Source organism: Ahaetulla prasina, chromosome 1, assembly GCF_028640845.1.
Source record: "Ahaetulla prasina isolate Xishuangbanna chromosome 1, ASM2864084v1, whole genome shotgun sequence".
Lineage (NCBI taxonomy): Eukaryota > Metazoa > Chordata > Lepidosauria > Squamata > Colubridae > Ahaetulla > Ahaetulla prasina.
The window spans coordinates 261,717,704-261,734,103 of NC_080539.1; the positions used below are offsets into that span (position 1 = coordinate 261,717,704).

The 16,400-nt window shown below is 39.6% G+C and overlaps 1 protein-coding gene across 2 annotated transcripts in view; it reads left to right on the forward strand.

Moving 5' to 3' along the window:
- The window catches only part of CD151 (CD151 molecule (Raph blood group)), a 48,377-nt gene that overhangs the window by 21,209 nt on the left and 10,768 nt on the right, over window positions 1-16,400 (forward strand). For both annotated transcript variants that reach the window (XM_058157369.1, XM_058157378.1), the window contains exons 2-5: window positions 1,620-1,721; window positions 2,648-2,839; window positions 10,661-10,735; window positions 14,466-14,570. In XM_058157369.1, the coding sequence (XP_058013352.1) occupies window positions 1,638-1,721; window positions 2,648-2,839; window positions 10,661-10,735; window positions 14,466-14,570 (456 nt within the window). In that variant the 5' untranslated portion in view covers window positions 1,620-1,637. The remainder of the gene's footprint in view (window positions 1-1,619; window positions 1,722-2,647; window positions 2,840-10,660; window positions 10,736-14,465; window positions 14,571-16,400) is intronic.

Here is a 16,400-nt window from a genome sequence, read left to right on the forward strand (position 1 = left end):
GTGAAGGGATGCATAAGGGGAGCACAGACATGTTTCATGATGACTGGGTTGTCAGCAAGCCAAGACTGGAGCATTCTGTCCCTGATACTATCTTGGGTGAATGCAGTCATCTCTCAGTCTTTCCTTTTGTTTTGTGAATAAGATCCTCTGCCAACTATGCCGTCACCTGTCCTAAGAGAAAAACCATTTGCTCTTTGCTTGCTTGTGCAGTTGGGCAAAAGGAACTGATTGGAGTAGAGATGAAAGCTTCCCATTTTTTTTCTCCAGAAAAAATGTCCCATGTCCTGGGGAGATGGAAGAGCTTTCTAAATGGGAGAGACCAAAACAAGAGGAAAAAAGTGTTTGTATTGCAAACTTCCATTTGTATTCAAGCCAGAGTGCCTCTGTAACTTGACATACTCATGTAAAAACATAAGAGAGGGGTCCTTGATGCTCTGTGAACTTGCTTGTTTTCTTGCAAACCTTTCATTACCCTAACTAGGTAACATCATCAGTGCTAGTGATATTACCTAGTTAGGGTAATGAAACATCTGCAGGAAAACAAGCAAGCTCAGAGAGTTCCAAGAACTCTTATTTCAACCCTCAACTGCAAATATTCTCCTTTACTGAAACCTAACAGGGTACATTTGCTCTCTTTCTCTCACTGTGTGTGTAGCCTTCTGGTAAGAATTCAAGATGCTGGTCATAACTTACTAAAACCTGTGACAGAACTCTCAGCCCTCATCATGGCCAAAGTGGAGAAAGGCATAAAACTTGGAAAGGGAGTTTAACTTGTCTTCCTTTAGAGAAAACTGTACCCACAGGAGACCATCAGTGAAAGATTACCATCAGGGGTGGGAGTCTACCAGTTCGGACCGGTTCGGGCGAACCTGTAGCTCCAATGATCAACTGGGAGCGAACTGGTTCACTCCGACAATCAGGTGGACTCGCCCGTCCACACCTGTGCTTTACTGACTTATATCTTCTCAGCTGATTTGCACGGCAGAGCCAATTGCCGCACCTCAGCTGTGTTACCTCCCCAGCAGTAACGTGGAAGGTAAGTTTTTGTAAAACTGTGCACATGTGCACAGCAATCACCGAACCGGTTGTTAAACTGGCAGGATCCCACCACTGGTTGCCATGTGGATGATCCTGAGTCTGCCTGTCTCTTGTTAATGTATTCGAGTGCCTGCAATTTCCAGCATGCACATAACACAAACATACGCAGAAGCAATAGAAGAGGAGAACAGAAATTTACACACAATGAAATGCACTGTATTACTTTGTTATAGAAGAAAATGCAGACCCTCCATATGGTCACTGTTGGTAAAAGGGTCCCACAAAATGCTCTGCATTCTTTTCCTGTCATATTTCCCATATGGTGTATTGCAGCCATGCTAGCTGGGTTGTTATTGTGTAGAACAGGGGTCTCCAACCTTGGTCTCTTTAAGACTTGTGGACTTCAACTCCCAGAGTTCCTCAGCCAGCTTTGCTCTGGGAGTTGAAGTCCACAAGTCTTAAAGGGACCAAGGTTGGAGACCCCTGGTGTAGAGAAATGCAGAATGATCACCCTTGCACAAAATAAAACAAAGAAAGGCTTCTTCATAGGTTTGATGTTTTGCTTTCTTCTTCCTTTACAGTTCTATTGATTTGTGACCATGCGTGAATACAGTGAAAGCAAGGAGACATGTATGACCATCTGTCTCAAATACCTGCTGTTCATCTTCAACTTCTTCTTCTGGGTAAGGAACTGCTATTTGGGGTACTTTCCTGCATCATGCTGTAAATCTAGGGGTCGCTTTGGGGGAGGGAAGCATAATTAAAGTTAATCTAATGTAGTACTGTGGCTAGAGTGTTAGATCTGGATTGCAAAGATCCAGGTCCAAGTCCATTCTCAGCCATCTCTGCTTGCATCATAAGGCTGCTGCTACTGAAAAAAATGGAAGGAGGGAGTTATGTATGTTGCCTTGAAACTTTAGAGCAGGGGTGTCAAACTCAATTTCCTTCAGGGCTGCATCATGGTTGTGTTTGACCTCGCGGGGTGTGTGTGTGTGTGTGTGTGGCCAGGTTGGGTGTGGCTTTAAGTCACTTGGTTTAAGTCCCTGCACTGAATTAGGAGTTACCTTCTTTTTTCCTTGATTGAACTCTATGCTGCATAGTCTGGAAGCCCACCAAAAGAGTTTCAAAAGCTTAATAATGGGGTCTGAGATAACATTTAGGAGATAACATATTGGAAGGTCCTGGAAACACAAATATATGGGGTGTTTGTGTGAATTGTTTCTGTGCTTGTATGGCTCAGGTACTTTTTTCCTAAACTGAGGTTTATGTCCTTTTATATTTACCAAGAAACATTATTGCCTTTGCCAGGCATTGTAAGCTCTTTATAAAAGGCTCAGTTTTGATTTCTTGATTGGATAAATTCCTAATCATATAACCCAGAGAAAAGTGAAAGTGAAAAAAATGCTTAGACATATTCCGGGAACTCAAATCTACAACTCTTAAAGTTGCCAAGGTTGAAAAAAGCTGTGCTATAATACTCACAATTTCTAGACACAGTCCAGTGCATGTGGATGACACCAGTTTGAAGAAAATTGGACAAGGTGGTTCTGGACATTTGAATGCAGATACCTTTCACTCATCCTGTATGCGTTTCTCTCTCCCTCTTTAGCTGGCAGGAGGAGCTGTGATGGCAGTGGGCATCTGGACCCTGGCTGAGAAGAGTGACTACATTAGTCTCTTGCAGTCCAATATATACCTGGCAACAGCCTACATTCTGGTGGTGGCAGGTGCCGTTGTCATGATTACTGGCATATTGGGTTGCTGTGCAACCTTCAGGGAACAACGGACCCTGCTGAAAGTGGTGAGTTATTTAAATGGACATCTGGAACCCAGAATGCAAAGGGGAACATGTTTAGTCAAACAAAAGGCAAGCTAAATTAGGAAAAAAACCAAACCCAGATTTGTTACAGCTCGAAAAAACAACTACTGTTTCTGCGTTAGTTTATTTTAATTTATGTAGTGTAGAAAATTCTAAATATGGAACAGCAAAATACAGATCAGTCTTGCTCCAGCAAAATTATTTGGTGGGAAAAAATTAGCATCTTTTTCTGATACAGAAAAAACCCAGTGTACCAAATTGGTTGCGTTGCTGTCCTTTTCCTTTACATAAGATATGACAAAGAGCAGGGCAAAAGAGAGGTATTCTGAAAGCTTTGACCCAAAGCATTTGGAGGGTGCCATGTTGGGGGAAAGGGTGTTATAGCTTAAAGATCAAGTCACCCTTGAGGATATTTTTGAAGTTCTTCTAGCAGCTTCAGAAGATGTTGATGTTGGACGTGGTTTGCAAGCCAGGCCACTCCACTCTGGCTGCACACAAGAACTCACTGTTTTGGAAAATTATCCCTGTTTGTTTCTCTTCCCCAAAGCCAAAAATTACAGATTAAAAGTTGGTCCAGTCTTTTAGGTTATTTTGCCATAGAAAACTAATACTTCTCTTTTGGGGAAGAAAAGAGCTGTTTGTTTCTGCATTTTCTACTCTAAGTGGCTGGCTGTGACAGGTCGATTGTCTCCTGATTTGGGACCAGCAGTTCATTTGGCCTGGCTGGCTTTGGCTTCAGCTGTTTCTGCCAAGTCTGAGCTCAGCCCATATTTCAAGCATCTCTGTGATTAGAATAAAGAGCTGTGCACTTGTATATTCCCATTTCTTTCTTATTGAACATTAAGATGAATGGACATGATGGTCCGCCGTGATGAGTGAACATCAAAGGATGAGTGGGTCTCTTATGGGCTTAGATTCAAATCTGGTATCAAATGCCTTGGAAAGAAGGCACAGACTTCAAAATATGTTTTCTTCCTTTGATGAGCAATCCCCTCCATTTCTTCTCCTGCCCACCCCCACAATTGCTGTGTAAGTCACTTGTTGCCATCCCAAGAGCGGGCTGTTGAGGGGGAAGTCTTTATGATCCCTATAAAACGGGTTGGCAACTCTTTAACAGCTACAATGACAAAGTTTCGACTTAAATCTTAGTGATATTAGGCATGTTCCTCATATCTGTAAGTTAAGAATAAACTCAAAATTCTCCCACTGCAAAACTTAAACCTATTGATAGGCATTCTTCCTCCCTTTTAGCTCATCTTAATTATGACCTGGTGGAATTTTTTCCCATATTTTTCCCTCTGTCAGTTATAACTTTGATAAATTGTCATCCACATTTAAGCATTCGTAATAGGGTGTGAGGTTGGTCTTTTTTGGGAGGGAGTTGACAAAGGTTGTGCTACAATCAGGTTGTGTGTGTGTGTGTGCGTGTGTCTGTCTGTCTGTCTTCTGGTCAGTATTGACTGCAGGAGATTGCCTGGACTAATCCCTGCAATTTTCTTAGCAAAGTTTTTCAGAAGTGGTTTTCTATTACCTCCTTTCTAGGGCTGAGAGAGAATGACTGGCTCAAGGTCACCAACTGGTCTTGTGTCTAAAGCAGGACTAGAACTCAGTCTTCTGCTTTCTAGCCTGGTGCCTTAACTACTATACCAAACTAACTCTATAATCAGTTACTTTGTTTGTTTGTTTGTTTTAAAAAATACTTGGGACTTTTGTAGAAGCCAAGTCTGTTCTTGCAAAAAAGAGAATTGTACTTTACAACTTGCTGGCTTCCTTTTAAAATTCTATTTAAATACTATTTTTAAAAATATCAAAACTAAAGCCTAGTGTACAGCAAGAAGGCAAGTAGAGAGGTATCTCCAAGTGCCAGATGCAAATCTCAATTCCTATGTCAATTGCTAGATCACAACTGACAAGGATTTGTTGTGATTCTATAGATCAGTCTTTCTCCTGCTGGCCGAGGATGATCACAGTTCTAGGTCAACATGTTTAGAAGGCATCACGTTTGAGAAGAGAATTACTGACCTTTGATGTTCTAAAAAAGAAACAGCTGTGTCCTGTTTAATTTGGGAGCCATTGGCTCTAATCATCTCTGAATGGAATGAAAAATATAATCTAATTGGGCCATATTTGTACATCAGAGGAGGAGAACTTCAGGAATACAAGCATAAGAATCAGTTTTCTAGCTGATTGGCGAGTTGTTTCTTTTTTAAAAATCTCAGCTGCTAGAAGGATGACATCAGCAACATCACTTATTCTGTTTCCAATAAAAATGACCTGTAGGTTAAGGCGTGTTTCTGTTCTATTTGCAACTCCTTTTAGTATGAAGTCCAGTCTTGAGTTAGCTAGCTCTCTTGTTTGTTTACTCGTGCCTGTAGTATGAAAGGACATCTTGTCCAGCACACAGATGGTCAGAGGCTTCAACAAACTTTGTGGGATGTGAAGGGCTGAGATCAGCCAAGAGCACAAAAAAAAAAAAAGTTTGAAGTTTATTATTTAACTGAATAAATGTGTTTAGGTTTTAGTCTTCAATTGTATTTACTACTAGCATGGACCAATGTATAAATTAAAGGGTGTGGACCCCCCCAATAAAATTAGCCAGAATAAAATTAAAAACTAAAAGGAAATGAAGAAACACTGCAACAACTACAATCACCAACACAACACTTTCATAATACTTTTTAGTAGTCCATTATCTTAAAACAACATAGCATATAACAGTTAAGAGCCAGTATAGTGTGATGGCTAAGATATTGGACTAGGTGTGGGGAGACTGAGGTTCTAGTCTTCTCTTAGCCACAATAGCTCGTTGGGTGACTTTGGGGTGATTTTGTTCATAACTCAGCTTGTCTCACAAAGTGAGCGTAATGGAGAAAAATAAATCTGTTGTGCTTAGTCATAAAACACATATGAAATAAAAATATTAAACTTAAATTAATATTGTCATTTAGTACTGGATGAAGAAATGCTCAAATAATATTAGGGGACGGGAGGCTAAAACATACGATGAACGGTTGCAGGAACTGGACATGGCTAGTCTAATGAAGGATACTTGCTTCCATCAGAATCTGATTTCTTTTTAAGGCAAGGGGAACTGGATGTAATTTAGGAGCCAAGGCATGTTAAAATAGCAGAGGGCAGATGGGAGCTATGAGGGGGTTGAAGGATAAGTATCAGCAATTTGAATTTTGTCCAGGGTCAAACTAGAAACCATTGGAGCTTTGTCTCTGTTGCCAGAAGACAGACATTCTAGTGTCCCAGTTCTACCTCACAACTAACTTTAATTCTTGAGTATTTAGCAAGAATGACTTCATGTATAACCTACTGTAGTAATGTAACTTGAAGATGTCAGCACATGGGCAATTTTTCCCAGGCTGTTTTTATCCTAGAGGTGCTACACATAGCAGGTCACCTTTGGTTGATATAAGTGATCCAGCATCATATCAGAATACTGGGGATGTGTGGGTTCCCATTGTTGAAGCAGGAGGCTCCAGGAAATGTGAGACATGCAGCACTAGTACAACCAATGTGTCATAGCTGAGTTGTCTGTTTTCTTTAGTGACTGAATTGTTGAGATGAGGGCTAGTTGTACTTCTAGGCAAAATGAGAAATTAGGAACTAGAGTGTATTGAAAGACAAAGATGTGTATCCCATAAAGTCCACTCTTTTATTTCTAAATTAATCTATTGCCTTATAGTGCCGTAAGAGAGGGCTCATCCATCTCTAGTGTTGAACTTAGCCAGCTGTCCCGACAGCTCTCCATGTAAAGAAATGAGTGTAGGTTGTTGTTACCTTGTCCTTTGCTTTAGGCAGCAAATTGCTTGGACCAACAATGTTAGAAATCGAGCTACAAAAAGAGTACCATCGTTGCAGAATAAGAAGTAATCTACTCTAATATATCTCTGAATTGCTTCCCTCTGGGTTCATGTTTTGTGGCATTAAATCTGTTTTCTTAAAAGAACTGAGTTTTATCTTCCCTAAACACTGTGAAAGACTATTCAGTATCCTGAATCCAAAGTACTGCTTATATATGGAAGGATGAATAAAGCTGGCAGCAGTCTTTTGAACATTTGAATCCAAGTTTTATTTAAATTAATCAGAGTTAACTATGTGCTTAATTAAAAGCCAGTTATGATAGATTCAGTGGTGCAATGTGTTATGGTATCTGGAACACGAAGCACTCCAATTGTCAAAGCATAATAGTAGGCACCGTCATTAAATCTTACTCCCTACCGTGCATTTCAAGCAAATGCAAGAAGGTTGGATAAATAGCAAAAAAGCCATAAATGTGAACAAGTTCTTGGTCTAAGAACTGCTCTAACTGTTGGTCTAAGAACCTCAAGTCCTTCCTTCTTTATATGTTAGTCCTCGAATTTAAGTCCTGGGCTTCTCCTCTTGAATTTCAGAGTCAAAGGCCATGTTTGCTCAATTCCTGATTTTGAATTTTTGACTGTTTACCCCTGTTTAGCTAAAGGACTTGCTGTGGCAAATGTGCAGGCTGGTGACCAGAAGCAAAGACACTGAGATCAGTATACATGATATAATGAATAAGCAGGTCCATTACTGTGTAAGATGGGGAAGGTTTAATAATTTGATCTACATGCTATATTATTAAATAGAGAGCTTGATTGCTTGATTGGCGATATCTGAACTTCCTTGTTATTAGGGCTACTTGTTTCTGCAATAATATCAATGTATGTTGCCTTGTCCTGCTAATTCTTGCATGTGGATCTGAGTTCCTTGAGAGAGATTTATGGTTGAGCCTTGGATGAAGCGCTGACACTGTAAGAATAAAAGATTTTCATCTCCTCAGCTTCATCTTTATACTACCTCTATTTCTACCTTTACTTTCACCTGACCCTGTGGATGCTTTCTTCTGATTTGGAGGAATTGGTTCCTGTCCTACTGTTTTTCTTTTCTTCTTCCTATATATATATATGCTTATACTCCTAACATTTACTCATATATATGTTTATATACTATATAACCTTTTTGTATGATGTTGTGACAAAATAAATAAATAGATAAATAAATAAATAAATAAATAAATAAATAAATAAATAAATAAATAAATAAATGAATGTCCTTCCTTCCACCCCCCTTGTTGTTGTTTTTCAATTGGAACTGACAAAGTCTCCTCCCTTCTACCTTCTCTTTTGTTTCTTTTAAATTGGGCATTTCAAGCCAGGGGATTTGCATTTCTTTTACAGTTAAACTGTAATATCAATCTCCCCACCCCAGGCAATTTCCCTTTATATTCAAGGTCAACCCAGAACCAGTCAGAACGTGCAGCCCATCAGAAAGTTTGGGTTTCTTGGTATGCTGCAAATGCAACCGTTCGTGCTTTGATATTTTGCAGGAACAGTGCAAACTATTTCAGTTAATAGATATTCCAGATTGCCCTTCCTAAATTGGAAGCCTGTTCTGTTCTAAATTCTTCCTCCCTGCCATTGAGATCGAGGTGATAGAACAGACTGGCATAGGGAGCCAAGGGAGGCATTCCAGAACATAGGATGGAAAGCAAGATATGTCTTCTGAATGCAGGGAAGCTGTAGACCAAAGGCAAAAGAATATGCAGGAATGGGAAATGGTCCATCAACCTGGATCCAACTTTTTAGATGTTCATGTGGAGGGAAGAAATATTCTTAGCAGTGTGAAGAGTCCTTGATGGTGACAGTTGGAGTGCTTGTAATAGGCCTTGAATGGCCTGGGGAAACCTTGAAGAGGCCCTGAGCAGTTTACACGTCCTGGAGTAAATATGAGAGCTCTGGTAGAAGGCAGCCAAAAAGCAACAGGGAGCAGTCGTGAGTGATAAGTGTAAGTGGTCTGAAATGACAAATCTGTAGAGGCATGAACTGAGTAAGTATACTGTATGTATCTTTGACAGGATTGTTGAACATAGCTCCCAAGAATGCCATAAATTGGAGATGGTCTAAACCTGGCGTGGGGATGAGATAGCTGGTTTTGTTGCTCTCTTATGTCAATTATAAATCCTGCAAAAGGTTGATGGGAAAATCCTCAAACCAATGGATAATTCCTACAGGAAGGTAATGAACCTGCTCAGTTGTTCTTCCTTTCAGGCCAAGAAGCAGAAGTTTGATTTCAGATGGCTATTTCAGCAGCAACAGCAGCGTATGAGGATTTGCGCAGAAAGCGTGACTAGAGCTACTATTGTGGCAAATTCCTTGCCACCTGTTGGGCTAGAACTGGTTCATTGTCTTGATTAACTGGATTATTGGATTGCAACTTGATACTGATACTAGAGCAAGTGATCCCCAGAAGATCTATACTCATAGCTTTGTCTTAAGAGCGAGAGGTGTGTGTGTGTTATACGAGGTATGGCAGTTAAACTCCCTCCTAACTCCACATTCCCAAGCAGAGAGAAGTTGGGTAAACAGATTAATTTCAGAAGATTAGGAAGTCATAAATATGAAGACCCAGATTGTTGGGGGGGCAATAAGTTGACTTTGTAAAAATATACAAATAGAATGAGACTATTGCCTTATACACTGTAAGCCGCCCTGAGTCTTCGGAGAAGGGCGGGGTATAAATGTAAACAAAAAAAAAAAAAAAAAAAAAAAAAAAAAGAAATTATCTGTATAGCAACACTTTCAAATTTGGTCCTCTCTTTCTTCCTCTTTCTTTTAAGTCTCTAGCTTTATATCCTGGGCCTGTTCCTCTTGCCCTTTTGAGTCAAGGTCATGCAGTGACTTGTTCTCTGACTTCTCCATTTGTCCCTTTTTCTAGTGTGCCTATCTCCTGTTTGGAGATGTCTACATGACCAGTTTTAAGCCTCACATCAGACTTAGTGTTAATCTGATCTGAATGTTTTTAGAGCTAGCTAAGTAGTTGGATTTTTTTAAAAAAAAGTTTATCTCCTTTATTCTTTTGTAAAATTCACACCTGATAATTCAGCCCAAAGTGCTTGCCTACATTTTGTTGACTTTCGATACTGTTAGGAGCCACAAGAAGCTCAGCTACTTCAAAATGCTTTCTGCCCTGAGCAATTAAACATTCCACCATCATCTAACAAGCTTGTGATGAGTTTTTTCTGATGTCAGCTGGAGGGTTGCATTTCAAAACAAGTAGTATTGGCAAGAGGCGTAGGAGTCACAGCTGTGAAAGCAATGGGTAAGGGAATATAATTTAGTGGTAGAGCACATGCTTTAGACACAGAAGGTCTACAGATCAGTCCCCAGACTCACTGAAAGGATCTTGGCTAGCAGAGCTGCAAATGATCTCTTGCCTATTATTTTGGAAACCCATTGCCACACAGTAGACAAAGGTGCATTAGTTAATTATGATTTATGGAATAAAGCACGAGGACTGTAATTTTGCAATGTGCTAAACCAAGCAAATCTCATTTTGGTGAATTTATATGGCAGTGAAGACCTGTTTTTGTCTTCCCCCTTAATGTATCCAGAAAGCTTATCAAATAATGTATCAAGAAAGCTACCTTCTAGACAAGGTAGATGTTTGTTCCACTTCTGAGTAAGGTGTACTTTGTGCAGCTTGTTCTGAGCATTTCATAAAATAACAAGCTCTGAAAGTCAAAAGCAATTCTTCCACTCCTAGACAGAGCAGTTGGCTGGTAACCCCCCAAATCAGGGGCAACCTCCAAATCCAGTTCCTCTTGGCCAGGAGTGCATCAGGCCTGTTGCTGTTTCTCTGCTTTGCCATGCCATTGTCTTCAACGTTGGGTAGCTAAGTCTGCTTGTTTTGTCAATACTATATTTTTATGGGCAAAGTAAACCCCATAGTGTACAATGCTCTGCTTTAACTTCTTTGTTCATTTTGTTTCTTTAGTATTTCATACTACTGCTCTGCATCTTCCTGCTTGAGATAATTGCTGGAATCCTGGCCTGTGTCTATTACCAGCAGGTAGGTAACATGAGAAAAGGGGGTGATTGGTAAACATGCTACATTTCATTCCCCACAGGTCTTCTCAACACAATGAATATTTGTCTACAGAGATCTACTCATTCTTGTCTACTGTGAGCCAGCACTACTGTGACAGTGGTAGTCATGGGGCTTTTTGGCTTCTTTCCACAAAACCCTGTAAGCACATCTGTTATGCATAGAACCTCCTAGGCTACAGATTTGTGCAAACCTACAATGAACAAAGGATTGGCATCTGGGCACTCTATGTGTCTCAAGGGCCATGCTATGATTTGAAGCTGAAGTGCAAACACTTCTTTCATTAACTTTGTTCCAGTGCTACAATAAAAATGCATTTGATTATAAAACTCCTATGTAGGCATTGATGTACAGCCATTGGCCCAAGTAAAGCAACTTTTACAATGCAGTAAATTTTAGTAAACCAGGAGCATAAAATGTTGCTCTAAATGATTTAGAGAAGTTCAGTAGTTTACCCATGCGCACACCTGGGAAGATCTTTACCACCAGACCCATTTATTATTTAAACCATTTACATAGCTGCCCATCTTATATCTAATTCTGGTAGGCTTCCAATTGAGAATTAAAACAGTATCAATAATAAAACAACATTAAGACCATATTAAAAGCATAAACATTAAAACCCAGGATCAAGTTAAGCTTCTGACCTGCAGTCACCTCATCCTATCCCATGATAGCAATAGCACTTAGACTTATATACCACTTCATAGTGCTTTACAGCACTCTCTAAGCGGTTTGCAGAGTCAGCATATTGCCCCCAACAATCTGGGTCCTCAGAAGGATGGAAAACTGAGTCAACCTTGAGCTGGTCAGGATCGAACTCCTGGCAGTGGGCAGACCCAGCCTGCAAATACTTCATTCTAACAATGCACCATTGGCCAGTTTAATATAACATGTCATTGATTGGCAATGAGTTGGTCTGAAGCCATTTTCATGAATTGTGAAAATACCATCTAAGAGAATATTCTGCTTACTGCATCTGTGATTGGAATGCAAATATTGGAATTTACATTTCTTTGTTCTCTTCCCTTTTGATGCTGTAGTATAAAATGGAATTACTAACCATCCATTTGATTCTATAGTTCGTAACACTTATTACTAACAAAAGGTGATTGTCACTGCAATATCTCTTGACTGTTCACATAGTCTATACTAAGCCCAGAGAGCTAAGAAACAGGGAGGAATGAAGATGTGAATGGGTGACATCTAGATCTATTTTTAAACTCCTAAGTGTCTCATTGTATATTTTGCAATATCCACATTCAACTGCAAGTACATAGAATCCCAGAGATAGATTCTTGTCTATGAGACCACTTCAATTGGAAATGTTAATTAAAACATTTTTAAAAACCTTTATTTTGGTCTGCTTATTCCTGACATATTAATTACCACTGAACTTAATTATTGTTGCTCTCTTTTAAGGGACTGTAATGCTTTTTTTGTACCTTGGTTTTATAATGAAATACTGCAATCATGGAAGGGCAGCTATCCTTAAAGGACCATCTATAAATAATAAAACAACAAAAAATGCTTGGTAGTTGTCTGTTTTTTAATATTGTTCTGATAGGTGCATGTTTTCATAATAAATGTAGAGACTGCTGATCTAATCAATAGTGGGTTTTTTGGCATCCCAGAGAGTGAGTTTGCAACAGTTTTACTCAGTGGTGGGATTCAGCCAGTTCGCACCACTTCGGGAGAACCGGTTGTTAACTTTCTGAGCAGTTTGGCAAACTGGTTATTGAAAGAAATCATTAGGGCAGAGAACCGGTTGTTAAATTACTTGAATCCCACCACTGGTTTTACTACTTAAGATAAACCAGACGTAACCTGATTGTAACCTGAACAGAAGACCTGACACAATTATTTTGGTTCACCCAACAAGCTAAATCCTGCTTGCTTGGTGTCTTTGCTTGTGTAACAAGCTGTGCCCAAACTAATAAACTAATTTGGGCAAGCTAACACTAATGTACAGGTTTCCGCAGCATGCTAAATCACAAGCTACACAATTCCACATTAGCTTTTTCCAGCAAATGCAGTGCAATGGATCAGGTCAGGTGGAAAAGCAGGGAAGTTTGCCACCTGTAGGTGCTTAATAATTTGGTCATGGCTTGATTTAGGACTGTGAACTGTCACATTGGGTTCTAATATAATTCAAATATGGATTATAAAAAAATTGTATGATTTATACACGGACTAGCAGCATTAAAAGGTCAGGTGTTGAAAAGATAAGTAGGCTGAATGCTAGTGAAATAAAATACAGTAGTGCTGGAATCACTAGGAAATCCTGATCCGATCCCTTGTGAAGTTTGCAGGTTGCAGAATCTGAGGTATTACCTGTATGTGAAAATGGACTGGAAGCTGAAGGAATGCATGGCAAGCATTGATGATGGGGGCAGGGAAAGGGGGCAAGGCATGGCATGTTGACATCTTCACTCTTTGTGGATGTTTAGTGATTGTGGGACTCATCTTGGTTTTGTAAGCTTCATTTATTCCTTCTGCTAGTTTTTCTTTGGCAATTGGTCTTTTGTGTTGCCTTTTGTATTTCTTCCCTTGCTGGCGCTTTCTTCCAAAATGCCTATAAACTCTGTGTGTGTGTGTGTGTTTATTTTTGCTGCCTCTTTGTGATGCTGCAGTTTTTCCCTATCAACCCACAGGTAATCTGCTTTTGTTTTTCTGCATGGCATGGGTTAACGGAGGGCCTTTTAAAATGTTTTCTTCTAGTATTGTTAAGCTGTTCGGTTTTGCATTTTTTCCTGATTTTCTGCTCTAAAACCTCACAACCTTTGGTTTCCAAATAAAAAGGTGATTTGGACATAACCAAGATGATACGCTACCTGATTGGACAAGTGGGGTTTAAGGCTTATTCCTGAGTTGATGATGCAAAATATTGACCTTGTCTTTTTTTCCAGATAGGCTTTTAACAGTGTACTAGTTTAGACAGCAAAGTTGTAGATTGGGCATTTGAAGTCTATAGTTAAATTATCTTGGCTGATAGGGTTGATAAAAATAATGGGTTTTGTTCATCTTCCCACATTAGCAATGGCCATTAACAATTTGATGAGTTACTGGTCCTCCATTAGATGAAATCATTCTTTGCTTCCAACCTATAAGGTGTGTGGGATCATTTGAATAAGCGCATGTAGCTCTCAGTGCCAACAGTATACTTCTAAAAGTAAATCCAGGCAACCAAGAATACTGGGTCTTAAAACTGTTTCAATTCTAGAGTTCTAACCAAGTTAAGTGCTTTGTCTTATTTGGTTTGCAAAGCATGAGGCAGGATGTGCAGGAAAGATCAGAACAGTCCTGCAATATATATATAAAAAAAACAAACAGGAGCAGGACATTTTGACACATTCAATGAGCATTTCTTCAGAAGCTGGAGGAGGCTTGAGTAGCCTTCTCCAGTGATCATGTTGGGTAGGGGATGGTGGGAACTACCGTCCAAGTTTTGGACTGACACTCAAGAAGCCTGTTCTAGAGCATTCAGTTTGCGCAGCATTTCAAGCTATCCACCTTGCTCAATTTGCCAAATTTATATTTGTCAAATTGAACCCCAAGTCCTAAGAGCCATTTTGTAGTACATGAAAATTCTCTCAGAATAGCTGGTAACAATTGTTACACTGGAAACTGGGTTAAAGAGCCATATTGCTATATCTTATTTCTGTCCCCATTGTTGATGTCCTCTTCTGTATAGCTGAACCACGAGCTGAAGGAAAATCTGAGAAACACGATAATCAAGAAGTATAGGAAAAAAGGAGAAGAGAGTGTGACTAATGCGGTCGACAAACTTCAGCAGGAGGTATGTTTAAGAGATTAAGATTAAGAGATTAATACAGATTCAGATCTAGGGGAAGAAATGGGAAAAGCTTAATTTATGTATATTTATTTATTTATTTACCTATCTATCATGGCAGAAAATAAAATAGCGCTTTCCCCCTATCTTCAGACTGTGGTATCTTTGAAGCATGTTTTCTGGGTCCATTTTTATTCATGCAAATACTTTCAAAATTAGCCTGCAGTTGTTTTTGGCCAGAATATTGTTCCCACTCATCCTGGATCACTGGGGATTTTCCTTGAACAGAAGTCATAATGTGGTCCTTCCTTTCAAGAGAGCTGTGGATGAAAGAATTAATCAAATGAAGGCCCAACAGCACTCAAAAAAGTGCTGATGGACTTGACTACTGCCAATTGACGGGGCCTGTTACTTACCCAGAATGTAGGTGCACATTTGGTAACTTTAGGCCCACTTATCTGCAAGTAACATCTGAAGGGGTCTGCATTTCCACCAAATAACTGTATTTAAATGATCTTTTATAAGGGCAAGGCACTTCTACCATACTTAGATAACTTTCCCATGCCTTCCATTCTGTGTTGACTTTCCCTGGTTCAATAAGGCCTGTGTATTTTTAGCACTCTTGCCTCATGCATGAAACAGCAGATCCCAAAGGAGAGGCACAAAAGTAGCTGGGTAAAATAATCTGGTGATCCTATTTAATGATCAGGTCACTGGAATACCTCTCCAGTTCTTATTTCCACCCTCAAGCATTTAATAGTCCCGTAGCATGAGAAAATTAGAAAAAAAACAGATTGGTCTTTGTTGAGTAAAAGTGGTAAATCACTTCCTGATTGTCAAGTATTTTTCTTGAAGCTATTAATCTCCGGTTACAGAGAGTCATGGCATAAAATGTAATTAACAGAGAAGCACAGTTCTCTCAGAGAGTGAAGGGTATGTGCTTCATCTTCTTTTGACCAGTGCAGCTGGGCTTCAGATCAATATGTCTGGTTATTTTAGAATTTAGATGATTATATTGGATGTGCTAGACACTTTAAGGTATGGTGAGTATGATTTGGGGACATACTATGTAATTCATTCAAAAGGACAAGATAGAGGGCATTTTCCCAACTGGTGGGACGTTCTACTCATCTTTTTTATTTTTAGAAACTGCTGATAGGAAAATGGCCGTTTCTGTTCTTCAGTTTATAAAATCACTCTATTTTATTTCAACACTTGTGAAAGTGTGTTGCTATAAGCCACCGGTATACCAAGTCTAAACAGGAACATCATCCTAACATCTATCCTTAGAAGATTTGCAGTGACTGAAAGGTTCTGCCGTTGGGCAGTAGGGCAGAGAGAGCATGTGATAGTAGAGGGATCACTCAGCACATGTCCCAAACGGTTCAGAAATAAATCCATCTGCATTTAAATTAACTTCCCAACATGCATGAGATTTCTGCCTAGCAGTCTAATAGCACAGGGAATAAGCTGCTCAGAGATAATACACATATAGGTTCTGGATTCATGCCACAAACTGGAAGCTTGGGATACTTCTGTGTAATCATGATATCAGATGGAAAAAGACTGTACAAGGAAGGGAGGAGTCTCCTTTTCACCGTAATTGAACAGAAATGCTTGAGCATGCCATGTCTCTACAGGGAATTACATTTTTCAGCAATGATTCTCCCACACCCAGCTGATATATCATCCACTTGGCGGGAGTATAGCTTGATACAGTGAGAACAACTAAAGCAATTTATTCATTGATTGAACAAATCAGTGGAGGCCAGCATATGCCCATGGATACGAAGCAAAAGTGGCACAGCCAAGCATGGCTTTATATTTAACACTGGG